Raw genomic sequence first — 15080 nt, forward strand, 5'->3', positions numbered from 1 at the left:
TCCCCAACAGCCCTGGAACCACTCTCTTCATGGTGGACTCAGTTGCTAAGCTGTGAAACGGGGATGGTGGTAGGAACAGTCTGAGGGAGGAGGCCTGAGTAGTATGCATCAGAGCACAGAATTCAAGCATTTAAAATAGCGTGACACTTTTAATTATATCCAGTGTTTGCTGTGTTTGTCTAGGTCCTGCAAGCATAGGTTTACTTAGCCCAGGAATACTGGAATATTTGCTACAGTGTCTGGTAAGTAAGACATCAAAGCTGATTATTCTCATCATACAGATTGTCTATTTTTCTCAAATCATTAGCATAATCCCTGGTGCAAAGGATAGGGTGTGTTATAAATTTTATGTACAGGCATTTTCTGAGTGTTTATTTATCACTTCCTATGTTTAGAGACAGAAAGGAAAGAGAAAGGTGGGGATTTATTATAAGCAAATAACAATTGAGTTGGTCTAGTTTTAAATTTAGTCATAAGATAGCTGCTAGGACTTTTCGTGTGTTCTTACAGTCTACCAATAATAATACCTCCAATAATACCACCACCATCATCATCATCACACACACACACACACACACACACACACACACACACACCACAACACAAAATTACATGGCATTCCAATGGCAGGCCTAGTTCCCAGTGTATATAAATCTCTATTCCTGCCCACTCTTCCCTTTACAATTAAAACTGTCATTGGTGAAGTGTTTGATGTATCACCCATAAAGTTTGTGGTTGGTTGAAGCTGTGTCTTTGTATCGCTCACAGCACTTGACTGCAATCTTGATTAGCCTGTGTTTCTAAGTTATTTTTGCAAGCCTAATGAGCATTGGCCTTCTTAAAAAACAAAAACAAAAAACCTCTAGTCTAAAAGAATTCATTGTTGATGCCTACACAGTATGTGATTAAAATAACCTTTACACTGCTCTGAGTGAGCACTGGTAGATATCAAAGTCATACGAGAGCCCTTTACCTTCATAAAATTCACTTGACTATAACTTAAAGGAACCATTCAGACAACAGTTAACTTACACTTTATGACGGGATGTGATGAAGGGCAAAATTACTTCCCCCAGACCAAGTGTTGTAAGGGTTCTAAGAAAGTGAAAGGATGGGTGGGTGGGGGTGTGGTAGGGTAAAAAGGGGCCTGTGGTAATCATGAAAGACAGACTTCCTGATGTGGTCTAGCTAGCTCATGACAAGGTTAAGATTAGGAACTCACAATGAGTTTCCTGGCTAAAGAAACATGGCAGAAGCCTAATGACAGAGTTATCTGATCAGAGAAGGCAGTGTTCAGAGATAGGAAGACAACTGAAGTAGCCAGGTGGAAGGTTGGGGCTTCAAAAGCCAGGCAGAAGGATTAAGGATGTGGCAAGGATAAAGATGCTGAAGAGGCTTTACAGAGAACAGTGCTTCTGTGAGCTGTGCTGAGCTTCACAGGCACCACAGAAATGCATGGGAATACACTAGTGTTCCAGACTCTCCTAAGGCTCCCGGCATAGCTGGGAGAAAGCAAGAATGTGAGATGAGATATTAAACATGTTGGCCTCCTTTTAAGTGGGAACCGATGTGATGCAAACTCAAATGTAAGTTAAGTGCACTTCCTGTCATCATCAGCATCTGTAGAATTCCCTGCAGGAACTAGATTAAAACTAAGATGTTGCTGGGTGTGGTACACACCTTTAATTTTAGCACTGGGAGGATGAGGCAAGTGAATTCAAAGCGAGCCTGGTCTAAGAATTCCAGGACAGCCAGAGCTACATAATAGACCCTGTTTCAAACAAACAAACAAACAAACAACTAAGATGTTAATTGATAATATCATTATTTATAATTCTGGAACTGGTATTATTTCTTTGGGGGGTCCTAAAGATCATTTTTAGCTATAATTCTAGTTTTCTCTTTGGCTTGTTTTAATGAGCGTAAGCATGATCGTTATTTTAGTTAACAAAGCCCTAATGCAAATGTTACTAAGTCTAATGGCATAATGCATTTAATGAGATAGTGCTAAAATGTCCATATCTATTAATTAACTCGATGACTTTTTAAAAATAGATTAAGAGATTCTATCTTGATTCTCCATTAGTCAAATGGACAGTGGAGAGTTTGAATAAGGGAGACTTTTCTGCTTTTCCAAATACATAATCTAGCATGTATTAAGCAAGAATATGAAATTGATACCATACTGCCTCTGCAGGTGGTGACTTCTGTTTTTATCTTTTGTTGTCTTTCAGAAGTTACAGTCCCACCCCACAGTCATGCTTTTTGCACTGATTGCACTGGAAAAGTTTGCCCAGACAAGTAGGTATAGTGACTTCTTGCACTAATGATCTTTGTTGGTTGTAAAAAAGTGAGCCTACACTTTGAACTCCATGAAATGTACATACATTCTGGTTATAAGACCATCAAAGTATATCAAGAACAAAAACAAAGATTTTCTCAGCTAATATTCCAAGCATGGTGACTATAATTACTTTAATAGCTAAAACTTTAGCATTAAGGGATGGAGAGCTGGATCATCAGTTAAGAGGGCTTGCTTTGCATTCATGAAAACCTAACACTCATTAACAAGTCCAGCACAGCATGAATACCCTCGGGGCAAAGACAAGAAGATTGCTGAGGCTTGCTGGCTTCCAGCCCAGTCAAGAAAATGCTAGCCCCCAGTTCAAGGAGTGATACTGCCTCAAAAGGAATGGTGGAAAGTTATAGACAAGGATACCCAGTGCTTTCTCTCTTCTGGCATCCATGCATGCCTCACATATGAGTTCATATATTCACACAGACATAAACACACATATATATAAACCATACACATACAGAGTTTAAAATAATAATTGCAGTGACATGATGAAGCTGGAGAGATGGATCAGCAATTAAGAGCACTTGATGCTCTTCCAGAGGACTGGAGTTGGCTTCCCAGCACCAACATTGTTGGACAGCTCACAACCACCTCTAACTCTGGCTCCAGGGGAATCTGACAACCTCTTCTAGCCTCTAGACTCATGTGGCATACACATTCACAAACTCATATGCATATATATAAATAAAAAGTAAATCTTAAGGTGGGCATTATAGTGCATGCCTTTAATCTCAGCACTCAGGAGGCAGAGGCAGGTGGCTCTCTAAGTTCAAGGCCAGCCTGGTCCACATAGTGAGTTTCAGGACAGCCAGAGCTACATAGAGAGACTCTGTCTCAAAAGAACCAAAATAATAATAATAGTAATAATAATAAATAATAATGATGATGATCAATAATAAATATTTGAAAAATAGTGATGAAATTGTAGAAACTAGTCACAGCTCTTTGGCTGTGTCATCCTTAGAAGGAAGCATTAATGGAAATCTGCTCTCGTCTCCAACATCTTATTTTTTGGTTTTTTTGAGACAGGGTTTCTCTATAGCTTTGGAGCTGTCCTGGAACTCACTCTGTAGACCAGGCTGGTCTGGAACTCAACAGAGATCCACTTGCCTCTGCCGCCTGAGTGCTGGAATTAAAGGCATGTGCCATCACTGACCAGCTAGTCTCCAAATTCTGTTGTCTCCCCTCATTCCTTACCACCACTAATCTGCCCAGCACATCCTCCTCCTCCTCCTCTTCCATTATCATCTAAAGATTTCATCCTTCCAAACAGGTGAAAATAAATTGACTATCTCTGAATCCAGTATTAGTGACCGACTGGTCACCTTAGAGTTGTGGGCTGATGATCCTGATTATCTGAAGCGTCAAGTTGGCTTTTGTGCCCAGTGGAGCTTAGACAATCTCTGTAAGTAGGTGTTGTCCTTTACTAAAATGTGTTTCTGCTTCTATATATTAATACTTTTATTTATGTTGTGTTGGGTGGGGGTTGGTGTGCACATATGTAGAGGTTAGAGGATAAGTTTCAGGAGTTGGTTCTCTTTTTCCATATGGGTTCCATGTCATCAGGCAAGTGCCAGTACCTGCTGAGGAGTCTCACCAGCCAGAATTTGTTTACATTTCTAAATCCCTGTCTTCAGTAAGATCAATAGCCTTCCTTTTGCTGTAGTGAGTAGGAGTTCTTAATATGCATCTCTAGTGCAAGTTGTTTATACCCTAATAGAAAAGTGTCCTAGGCACATTTCAGATGAGAATTAAATGGAATGCTTCTAATTCCAGCCTTCTCCAGTTCATAGACCTTTACTGACACCTGCTGAATCAGATGCCTCAATTATATAGCTCTGAGAACTTGACAGCACACACTTTCCTCACTGCCCTCCAACTAGGTCCTGCTAGCTCCACCTCTGGACCTGTTCACACTTGTACTTTCTTCTTTGTCTTTTCTTTTATGTATGCATGTGTGGTGTTTTTATTGTCATGTGACAAAATGTCTTACATAAACAACCTAATGGGAAGATTTATATATTTTAGTTCCATAGTTTCAGAGCTCTCGGTTTGCCATGGCAGGATGGTAGGAAGATAGCGTGATGAGGGAGACTAGGAAAAAAAAAGTCAGAATGCCTATTTTTTAATTAAATTTTCAGTGCTAGGCATGGGGTATAGAACCTTGTTCATGCTAGTAAAGCAATCTACCTTCTCTGTACTTTTCTTAGCTCAGATGGTCTCTTCAAACCAAAATTAATTTTTATTTACACGGTGGCAGTTATTTTTAACTTTTTTTCCTCCACTGGCTACTAGAATACAAACCTAGCTGCTGTAAAATTACCTGTCTCTATTGTTAGCACTGTGCTAATGCACAGTTAAACACATAACATCCAATTCTTGCTCTAACATAGAGTAAAACCTATGTAGTGCTAGTTAAAGAGTAATTCTGAATAAATGCAATTTGGAAGCTGGGATTGAGGACAGATAGCTATAATCTTAGCATTTGAGAGGCAAAAAGTTCAAGGTCATCCTCAGCTACATAGTTTAAACTCAACCTGAGTCATGTTAGACTCTGCCCCCCCCCCAAAAAAAAAAAACCTAACCTGAGCATGGTAGCACACACTTTTAATCCTGTACTTGGGAGATAGAGACAGGTAGATTTCTGTTGGTTCTAGAATGCCTGGTCTACATGGCAAGTTTTAGGCCAGTCAGGGCTACACAGTGAGACCTGCTATTTGGATTTTATTTCATGCACTATAGTAAATACAGACACTGTGAACACCACACCCACAGTGCTGCCTTTTCTGACCTATGCTTGATCCACGTAACAGCACAGCTAAAATGTTAGGCCCTACTAGTTCTCCTTTCTTTGACAAGTGTGGCAGCTGGAGATGACAGTTTTCCCTTTTTTCCAAATCAGCACAGCATGCCCTAGGAAACATGACCACCTTTTCTTTTGCAGTTTTAAAAGAAGGCAGACAACTAACCTACGAGAAAGTGGACTTGAATAATATTAGGGCCATGCTGAACAGCAATGATGTCAGCGAGTACTTGAAGATCTCACCTCATGGCCTGGAGGTAAAGCTTTCACAGACCTTTTGAGGGCTAAAATTACTTTGTTCCATTTTTCATGCTCTGCTTTAGAACAAGCAATGTCTAACAGAATAGGTAGGAACTTTTCTTCTATCTGAACAGTAGTTAGAGGTAAAAGTGGTAGGGATGAAGAATTAATTCACTCTGTTAATTCACTCTGTTACATCCCACATTACTTTATCTATTGTAACATGACAGTGCTAGTTGAATAGTTCAAATATGTCTGAATTGTTTGTTTGTAGTACTCACAATTGCTAAATAAGTGTTCTATTACTGACTTACAGCCCTAGCTAAATAGATGTTTTGGTTTTTTTTTTGAGGGGGGGGGTTGTTTGATTGGTTGGTTGGTTTTTTTCAAGACAGGGTTTCTCTGTATTGTTTTGGAGCCTGTCCTGGAACTCACTCTGTAGACCAGGCTGGCCTCGAACTCACAGAGATCTGCCTGCCTCTGCCTCCCGAGTGCTGGGATTAAAGGTGTGCGTCACCAAAGCCCCACGTAAATAGATGTTTTTAAACATTTCAAAATACTTTATCGTATGTATATGGGTATTTTGCCTGCATGTATGTCTATGTCCTATTTTCTTGCCTGGTGCCTGCGGAGGCCAGTATGTGCATCCCCTGGATCTGGAGTTACAGAAGTTTGTGAGCTACCATGTGGGTGCTGGGACCCAAACCTACATCCTTTGTAGCCAAGGATGATCTTAACTGCTGAGACATCTCTCTTAGCTTCATACCTGTTTTTAATCTTTGCCATTTTATTCAACTAAAAGTATGAAGACAAGTGTTTCCCAAAGAAGCCTCTCCTTTTGCAAATGCCCACATAGCCAATTGTACTAGACCCCATGTTGAATATAGCCAATTTTATAGTGCAGGTTGATGTAAGAGCTACTTATATATAGGAAAGCACCACAGGACAAGGCATTTCAGTATTAAAGTACAGTTTGAACAATAGTTGACAAATCCCTTCTGCCATTTTTTTTTTTTTTTTGCTTTGAATTATATACAGGTACCCTGTTTTTACCCTTCCCTGTCTGATGAAGACATGTTTGCATTTGTAAAGATTCTGAACTCAAAGCAAGCTCTCTAAGAACTGAAAAACAAAGCCAGTAGCTTTGACTACTTGCAGTTGCAGCTATCTTTGAAATCCTAGGAGTCAAACTGAAGTAATAAAAGGGTTGCTTCACTCGGGCTTATGCTTTTTTAAATCACTGAAGATGGACAGTGGTATCCACTTTGATAAGGAAAACTCCATCCCTCCTCCCCTCTGCCAGTTACTTGGTGGTCGTCAGACACTGATGAATCCATTTGTACTCCTTGGTTCTGCCAGGCTCGCTGTGATGCCTCCTCCTTTGAGAGTGTACGCTGCACTTTTTGTGTAGATACTGGGGTGTGGTACTACGAAGTAACAGTGGTCACTTCTGGTGTCATGCAGATTGGCTGGGCTACTCGAGACAGCAAGTTTCTCAACCACGTGAGTACCAGGGGGCATGCACAGGAAGCAGCAGCAGCAGCTTGCTTTTCTGGGGGACGGGTAGAGATACTCAGATGTGTTTATTTTTCAGGTTGCTCAGTAGCTTGGTGGTGCCAGATTCCTAACAGAGGCTTGCCATGCTGATGTAGAAATAGGAAACAAGTGGAAATGCCGCTCAACCTCTGGGCTTTTTCCCTTGAGTTTTAAGTTCACTTCAGTTTACTCCCTAGAGGTGTGTTTTTATGGTTCTCCTGTAGTCCCAGCCACATTTAGGACCCAGTTCTCAAACTGTGACAAGGGATTTTTTTTTTTTTTCCATTTTGTGTTTTGTTATTTTGAGACCAGGTTTTTCTGTGCGGCCCTGGCTATCCTAGAACTTGCTGACCTTGAACTCAGAGATCCACCTGTCTCTGCCTCCCAAGTGCTAGGAGTAAAGGTGTGTGCTACCACAGCCTTGTTGGCAATGGATGATTTTTACCTTGAGATGAAGTTTTGGGAACCTTATAGGAGGCCAGAGAGATGACTCAGCAGTTGAGTGCTTCCTGCTCATCCCAGAAGACCTGAGTTTGGTTTCTAGTACCCACATGAAGCTGCTTAGAACCACTTGTAACTCCAGATCCAGAAGATCCAACAACCCTTTCTGGCCTCTGTGGGTACCCACACACATATGGCACTCACACACTAACATACACATAAGTAAAAACATTAAAATACATCTTGTAAAAAAAGGACTGTGTCAGGTGGTAATGGCACACAACTTTAATCCCAGCACCTGGAAGGCAGAGGCAAGTGACCTACCTCTGTGAGTTCAAGGCCAGCCTGGTCTACAAAGGGAAGTCTAAATCTGCTATAGTAAGCAGACCTGGGATAATCACTGATAGGGGAGTGTCATGAGTCCTTCCTTCAGATGGATACTTTTCCTTGCTTCTGTCTCTTCCTCTTCTTCCATACTTCTATTTCTCATTTTTTCTTCCCTTTAAAAAACTGTTCTTCTGTGAGCTGGAGAGATGGGTTAGTTGTTAAGAGCACTTGCTGCTCTTCCAGAGGACTGAATTTGGTTTCTAGCACCCATGTTGGATGACCTATAACCAACTATATGCAGGGGATCTGAGGCCCCATTCTGGCCTCTTTAGGTACCCATTCATACATAAAATACATACATACATACATACATACATACATACATACATACAATAAAATGAATCTTTAAAAAATATTTTATTATAATTTATTTTATTGGACAGGAACAGTATGCATGCCCCATGACATGCGTGTGAAGGTTGGAGGACAACTTGTGGGAGTCAGTTCTCTCTTCCCACCTTTTGGGTCCCAGAGATCAAACCAGTGCCTTCATTCACCTAACCATCTCCCCATCCGTACTTTGTCTGTTTCTTTGTTTCTTTGTTTGTTGGCAGTATGATCTCGATGACCACCTCCCCAACCCCCACACTCTGCAGCTAACCCTTTTGTAAGCCAATTCTGAGAACATGAGAGTAGGATAGCTGATCCTGACCTCTTCCCCTTTTGCCCCCTCCTGGGAGAGAGGACCCTATACCTCACCTGGGCAAAAGAGTTGAGCTGGCCCTGGTAGTGTGAGTGTAGGTGATCCTGACCTGAGAGCAGGAGAACTGGTCCCACTCCTTGCTGCAGACTGCATTGGGTGAGCTAGCTGAGGCAGTGCTGGAGCTCACCCAAGTAGTCACAATGAGGGAAAACTGGCAGGCTGACCAACCCAGCTACTACCCAGGCCCAGAACCAGTGCTGTGAGTTATCCCACTATATGCAGGGGATCTGAGGCCCCACTGCAACATCCACCTCTTCTGTGAACTGTTGGAACATGCGAAGGGGACAAACCTACAGATCTAAAACTGCAAGATCTCCACAACAAATGACAACAGCGGGTTATTCAAGAGGAGCCAGCCCCACTGAGAGCCCATTATCAATAGTATAGCAGAAGCCAGAGGCCTCAATCAGACCAATAACTAATAGCAATAAACACAAGTGAAGATGAATGGACTAAAGGGTAAACTGTGTGACTCACAGAGTAATATTATAGCTTCCACAATGAGATTCTTCTTTTTTATTTTGTTTTTTTGTTGTTGTTGTTTGGTTTGGTTTTTATGTTTTCTGTTAAATTTTGCTTTATTTTTGGGGGGAAGTTGCAAGGACAGAGGGTGAATGTGAGGGGCTGGGGAGATAAGTGAGATTTTATGCCTGATGTGAAATCCACAAAGAATTAATAAAAGTTAAAAGAATAGTAATAAAAGATCTCGCTCACCCCATTCATTTGTTGAGACAGGGTCTCATGAATCCTCCTCTTCCTGCCTCTGCCTCCTAAGTACTGGGATTATAGGTGTGCCTGGCTCCCATTCACCCTTGTATGTTAATAATTCTGGGCAATAATTGAAGGATAGCAAGTAATAAAAGAAATTGCTGAGAACCTATAAGATTTTCAAATTGGACTGTTCTCAAAATAGTTTTGAGCTGAGTATCCATTCATACAATCTGATGATATGGACATTTTGAATCCACCACATTCAAGAAAGTTATTTGCTTGGCCACAGGGAAGTGGCAAGGCTAAAGGTGTTGGAAGTTTAAGTCTAAACTGAAATCTGTTTTTCTTAGTACCAGTCTACAAGGAAGCTGTTTCCTTTTCTAGGAACGACAGCGGCTTCATGGTGGCATAGAACAAATGAACTGACAAGTATGGAAGGGCTGCAGCAAAGGAGCCGCTTAGATCTTCATTGGCAAAGCTAGTGTCTGTTTACTTGGAACTAGGCTTCTTTTGACTAGGGTCAAACTTTTGGTATCTTCCAAGTACCATAGGCTGTTCCTTTGTTCAAAAAAAGTTAGGATACCACCTACTAGGTGTCCCCAGGTTAGAGCAGGTAGAGTCTTGTTAATCTTGGGCCTTGTTTCTCTCCAGGAAGGATACGGCATTGGGGATGATGAGTACTCCTGTGCCTATGATGGCTGCCGGCAGCTGATTTGGTACAATGCCAGAAGTAAGCCTCATGTGCACCCGTGCTGGAAGGAAGGTATGCATTCTTCACCTTGAATTTGTCACCTGGGTTAGGACATCTAGTTATTAGCAGGCATTTACTATGGTAGGCTTTAGAATATCTTCATAGGAGACTGCCATGATTGTAAATGCTCCTCCCTGATAAACTTATCTATGGTGGCAACCCTTCTGAAGCAAAAGCATTTCAGAATATTAAATTCTTTGGTGCTGGAGAGATGGCTCACATGTAGAAACATGTGCTGCTTTTCCAGAGGATCTGAGGTCAGTTTCCAGAACCCATGTTGGGTGTCTCCCAACTGCCTCTAACTCCAGCTCCAGGGGAATCAAATACCTTCTAGCATCCATGGGCACCTGCACTCACATTAAATATGTACACTTCTGTCTTAGTCAGTGTTCTATTGCTGTGAAGAGACACCATGACCATGGCAACTCTTTGGTTTTTCGAGACAGGGTTTCTCTGTGTAGCTTTGGAGCCTATCCTGGTACTCACTCTGGAGACCAGACTGGCCTCGAACTCACAGAGATCCGCCTGCCTCTGCCTCCCAAGTGCTGGGATTAAAGGCGTGTGCCACCAATGCCCAGCTCCGTGGTAACTCTTATAAAGGAAAACATTTAATTGGGGCTGGCTTTCAGGATCTGAGGTTTAGTCTGTTGTTGTCATGGTGAGAAGCATGGTGGCACCCAGGCAGACATGGTGCTGGCGAAGAAGCAAGGAGTTCTACATCTGGTTGGACAAGCAGCAGGAAGAGAGAGGGACAGTGGGCCTGGCTTGAGCTTCTGAAACCTCAAAACCCATCCCTGGTGACATACTTCCTCTAACAAGACCACACCTATTCCAATACAGTCATCCCTACAATAATGCCATACCCTAGTATCTATGGGGGCCATTTTCATTCAAACCACCACAGTACCATTTAAAACTATAAAACTAAATCTTTTAAAAATAAAATGGCATGGTGGCACATGCATTTAATCTCAGCACTTACAAGGCAGAGACAAGTGGATCACTGAGTTCAAGCCCAGCCTGGCCTATATAGCTAGTTCCAGGCTAGTCATAGCCACATAGTGAGGTGCTGCCCCAATATAGATAGGGGGCATTTGCTGTTATTTCAGAGAAGTGAGTTCAGTTCCTAGCAACTTATAACTGCCTGTACCTCCAGCTCTGAGGGATCTGACTCCCTCTTCTGGCTTCTACTGGCACATATATTCATGTGGCATATATTTACACAAATGCACACACATACACATGAAATAACATTAAAGAATCTTCTAAAAAATAATACAAATTAGAAAAAAACAGTATGCAATTCTTACTGGAAAAAAAAATACAACAACCCTCCTACAGTCAGTTTTGAGATAGAGTTTTACTCTGTAGTGCACAAAGCCCTAGAAGTTACTTTGTACCATGATCTGGCCTCAGCCTCCCAAGTGCAAGATTATAGGTGTGAGTCACTATTCCCACCTACTCTTACAGTTACAAAAGGGTTGTTTGTAACTCAATGTAAAGCAATTGCCTACTAATCCTGAAGCTCTGTATTTGATGCCCAGTAACACACACACCACAAAATTACTGTGAAGTCTAGTTTTCTCTTTGTGTTTGTATTGTGAATTAAAGAGACCATGGATATGTTAAGGACACTGGAATTGTTGTGACACTAAAATGAGGATATTCTCAGAGATAAAATGGTTATAGAATAGGTATTTGGTAGTCAGAGGCCATGCTATAATGGTGTTATGTGGAATTATGTTCCATAAGTAAGGAATGGAACCTCTTTATTCTCAGGATTAGAGCTAGATAAGGAAAATAGCTTAGCTCTTTCTCCATGCATCCTTCTCTCATTGTCTTACACTAATCAACATTATGAACTGAATTGCTACCCATGCTAAGAAAACAGAGATTTGACCACTCACATAGAACTTAATTGATAGTGTGGAAAAGGGAATGGATGAATCTGCAAAACTAGAAGGGCGCCTAGGTTGGTTTGGTTTGGTTTGGTTTGGTTTGGTTGTTGTTTGAGACAGTCTACATGGTCCTTGCTGTCTTGGAACTCACTATGTAGACCTGGATGATATAGAACTCACAGAGATCCACCTGCCCCTGCCTCCCAAGTGCTGGAATTAAAGGTGTATACTACCATGCTCACCTTGGGCACCTAGGTTTTTGAAGGCACTTTTAGCTTATGCGTTTCATAGAGGCATCTGTCTTCAAAACATTTTTTTTTTTTTTTTTAAGGTAGGGCTGGCCTGGCCTAGAACCTGGAGCAATCCTCCTCCTTCTGCTTCCCAAATGCCAGGGTTAAAAGATTGTGCCACAATGCCTGGCTTCTTAAAGGCTGTCTTTTTTAGGGGGGAAGGAGGGGTTGATAGTCAGTTTCTATGTGAAACAGTCCTGGTTATCCTGGAACTCTGTAGACCAGACCGCCTGCTTCTGCCTCCCAAGTGTTGGGATTAAAGGATTGTGCCACCACCACCCTGACATTTTTTTTAATCAGAATTTAAGGAAATATATCTGAAGACATTTATTGTTTTAAAATTTGAAAAATAGAAAAGTGTCCGGGCGTTGGAGGCGCACGCTTTTAATCCCAGCACTCGGGAGGCAGAGGCAGGCGGATCACTGAGTTCGAGGCCAGCCTGGTCTACAAGAGCTAGTTCCAGGACAGCCTCCAAAGCCACAGAGGAACCCTGTCTCGAAAAACCAAAAGAAAAAAGAAAAAAAAAAGAAAGAAAAAAAAATAGAAAAGTGCAAAGCAATTTTAATTCCCCTATCTATCTATCTATCTATCTATCTATCTATCTATCTTCACACACACACACACACACACACACACACACACACACACAGAGGCACACATTTTAATTAGGGTTTCCATTTCTGTGATAGAATACCATGGCCAAAATCAACTTGGGGAGGAAAGGGTTTATTTCATTTTTCTAATTCTAGCTAACAATCCATCACTGAGGAGCCTTGAGGCAGGAGCTAAAGCAGAAGTCATGGAGGAATGCTGCTTACTGGCTTGCTCAGTAGCTTTCTTATACCCCACACACCCTGTGCTGTCTGCCCAGGAATGTGCCACTCACAAAGAGCTGAATCAAAGAAATGCCCAGTAGACTTGCCTACAGGCCAGTCTGATGTGGAATGCTTTCTCTAATGAGGTTCTTCTTCCCAGATAACTCCTAGTTTATGTCACATTGACAGAATATTAAACAACTAGGACATACACACACATATATATATTATGTGTCTGTGTAAATAAACATATGTAAATGTGTGTGGGTGGTTTTGCATATATGTATGTTTGTATACCATATGTGCCCATGAGAGCCATAAGGGAACTGGAGTTAGAGATGGTCATAAACTACCATGTGGGTGCTGGGATTCAAGCTCAGGTCCTCTGGAAGAACAGTCAGTGCTCTCAACTGCTGAGCTACCTCTGCAACCCTAGAGAATTTTTTTAATCATTTAAATTGGTATGTATATATTTTCCATTGTTATGCTTCATTTCCTGAACAGGTTTCTAGGTTATGAAAAATCACACTACTAGGGCTAGAGATGTAGCTCAGGTGGTAGAGTGCTTGTCTGCCACATATGGAGGCCCTAGGTTCCATCTCTAGCACTGAACAATCTGGGTATAGTGGTATAACCAGTAACCCTAGGACTCATGAGGTAGAGGCAATAGTAGTAAAAGTTCAAGGTTATCCTCAAGTACAAACCAAGTTCAAAGCCAGCCTGAGCTAGAGACACTGTCTTAAAAAAAAATGCAGAATAAAAAATAATTGGCTTGGTATGGTGGGATGTACCTATAATCCTGCTATTCAAGAGGCTGAGTGAAGTAGGCGGGTTCATCTTTGAGACCATCTTGGCCTACATATGCAGTTTGAGGCGAGCTAAAGCTGCACACAAAGATCCTGTCTCAGAAAATCCAAAAACAAACAATAAAAAATAACTTTTAGTGCTTTTCAGTATTTTATTATAAACTAAAACAAACAAAAAAAACGAGATCTCATTTTAAAAGATCAGAGAGAATGTATGTTTCAAAACAAAAAACATTTTTGTAGTTGATATCTAGGGAGTTTCATATATTGTCCAAGAGGCACATAATTTTATCTTGCCCAACATGTACATTTTTTTCACATTTTAGTATCTTGAAATTGGGGTGCATCGTATACAATTGGTGGCTTGTCACAGTCTAATGGAAGCCTTTTTCCTTTAACGATGCATGAACATATTGCTGTGTGAGGGTCAGATAAGCCGCACAGGAAACAAAGATAAGCGTGTTGAATATGTGGCTTAGCACAGGCCATTGAGTCCCTTCTGGGATCTGGGTAGCACAAGCCTAACAGTGTTTGGTTTATCTTCTAGGAGACACAGTAGGTTTTCTGTTAGACTTGAATGAAAAGCAAATGATCTTCTTTTTAAATGGCAACCAGCTGCCTCCTGAGAAGCAAGTCTTTTCATCTACCGTGTAAGTAGCTCCTTTCAGCTTAAGACCGAGTAGATTCATGGAATGCACTTTTCTCAAGAATAAAAAAATGAACACCTTTATTCATTTATCTAAACAATTATGAAAATACGTTTATTTCAGTGTCCTCGGTGTCCTAGAGTTTGATACAGAACGATAAAGGTGTCTCCCCTGGCTCACAGACCTGACTAGGTTAATATCATCTGTCCTGCTTCCCCTCTCCCAAAGTGACTGGCTCACTTTGGCTTTCTCAAAATGACTCTGTATGTGAAGTTGGTTTTATAAATTCTGATTACCTCTGTGCTCATTTTATTTGTAGATCAGGATTTTTTGCTGCAGCTAGTTTCATGTCATATCAACAGTGTGAGTTCAATTTTGGAGCAAAACCATTCAAATACCCACCATCTATGAAATTTAGCACTTTTAATGATTACGCCTTCCTGACAGCTGAAGAAAAGATCATTTTGCCAAGGTAAGAGACTGTCCAGGCTCTTTCCAGACTGTCTTGTGTATCTCATGGAAAATCATAACACCTTATGGGAGATGTTTTTCAGCATTGAACAAGTAATTTTGAACAAGTAATCTCAATAAAAAGGTTGGCTTTCTGGGAAATAGAAGTTAGTAAAACAGATCCCAGAAAGATACATACAAACCAATACTGAACAGGACATAGTGTAAAATTATTTGAAAACA

The 15080-nt window shown here is 41.2% G+C and overlaps 1 protein-coding gene across 3 annotated transcripts in view; it reads left to right on the top strand.

The window, feature by feature from the left end:
- Positions 1–15080, top strand: part of Rspry1 (ring finger and SPRY domain containing 1) — a 45494-nt gene that overhangs the window by 22085 nt on the left and 8329 nt on the right. For all 3 annotated transcript variants that reach the window (XM_027405636.2, XM_027405635.2, XM_027405637.2), the window contains 8 exons: positions 184–242; positions 2235–2301; positions 3633–3764; positions 5304–5419; positions 6762–6905; positions 9832–9943; positions 14288–14390; positions 14707–14859. In XM_027405636.2, the coding sequence (XP_027261437.1) occupies positions 184–242; positions 2235–2301; positions 3633–3764; positions 5304–5419; positions 6762–6905; positions 9832–9943; positions 14288–14390; positions 14707–14859 (886 nt within the window). The remainder of the gene's footprint in view (positions 1–183; positions 243–2234; positions 2302–3632; positions 3765–5303; positions 5420–6761; positions 6906–9831; positions 9944–14287; positions 14391–14706; positions 14860–15080) is intronic.

The sequence above is a fragment of the Cricetulus griseus genome, chromosome 3 (genome assembly GCF_003668045.3).
Source record: "Cricetulus griseus strain 17A/GY chromosome 3, alternate assembly CriGri-PICRH-1.0, whole genome shotgun sequence".
Lineage (NCBI taxonomy): Eukaryota > Metazoa > Chordata > Mammalia > Rodentia > Cricetidae > Cricetulus > Cricetulus griseus.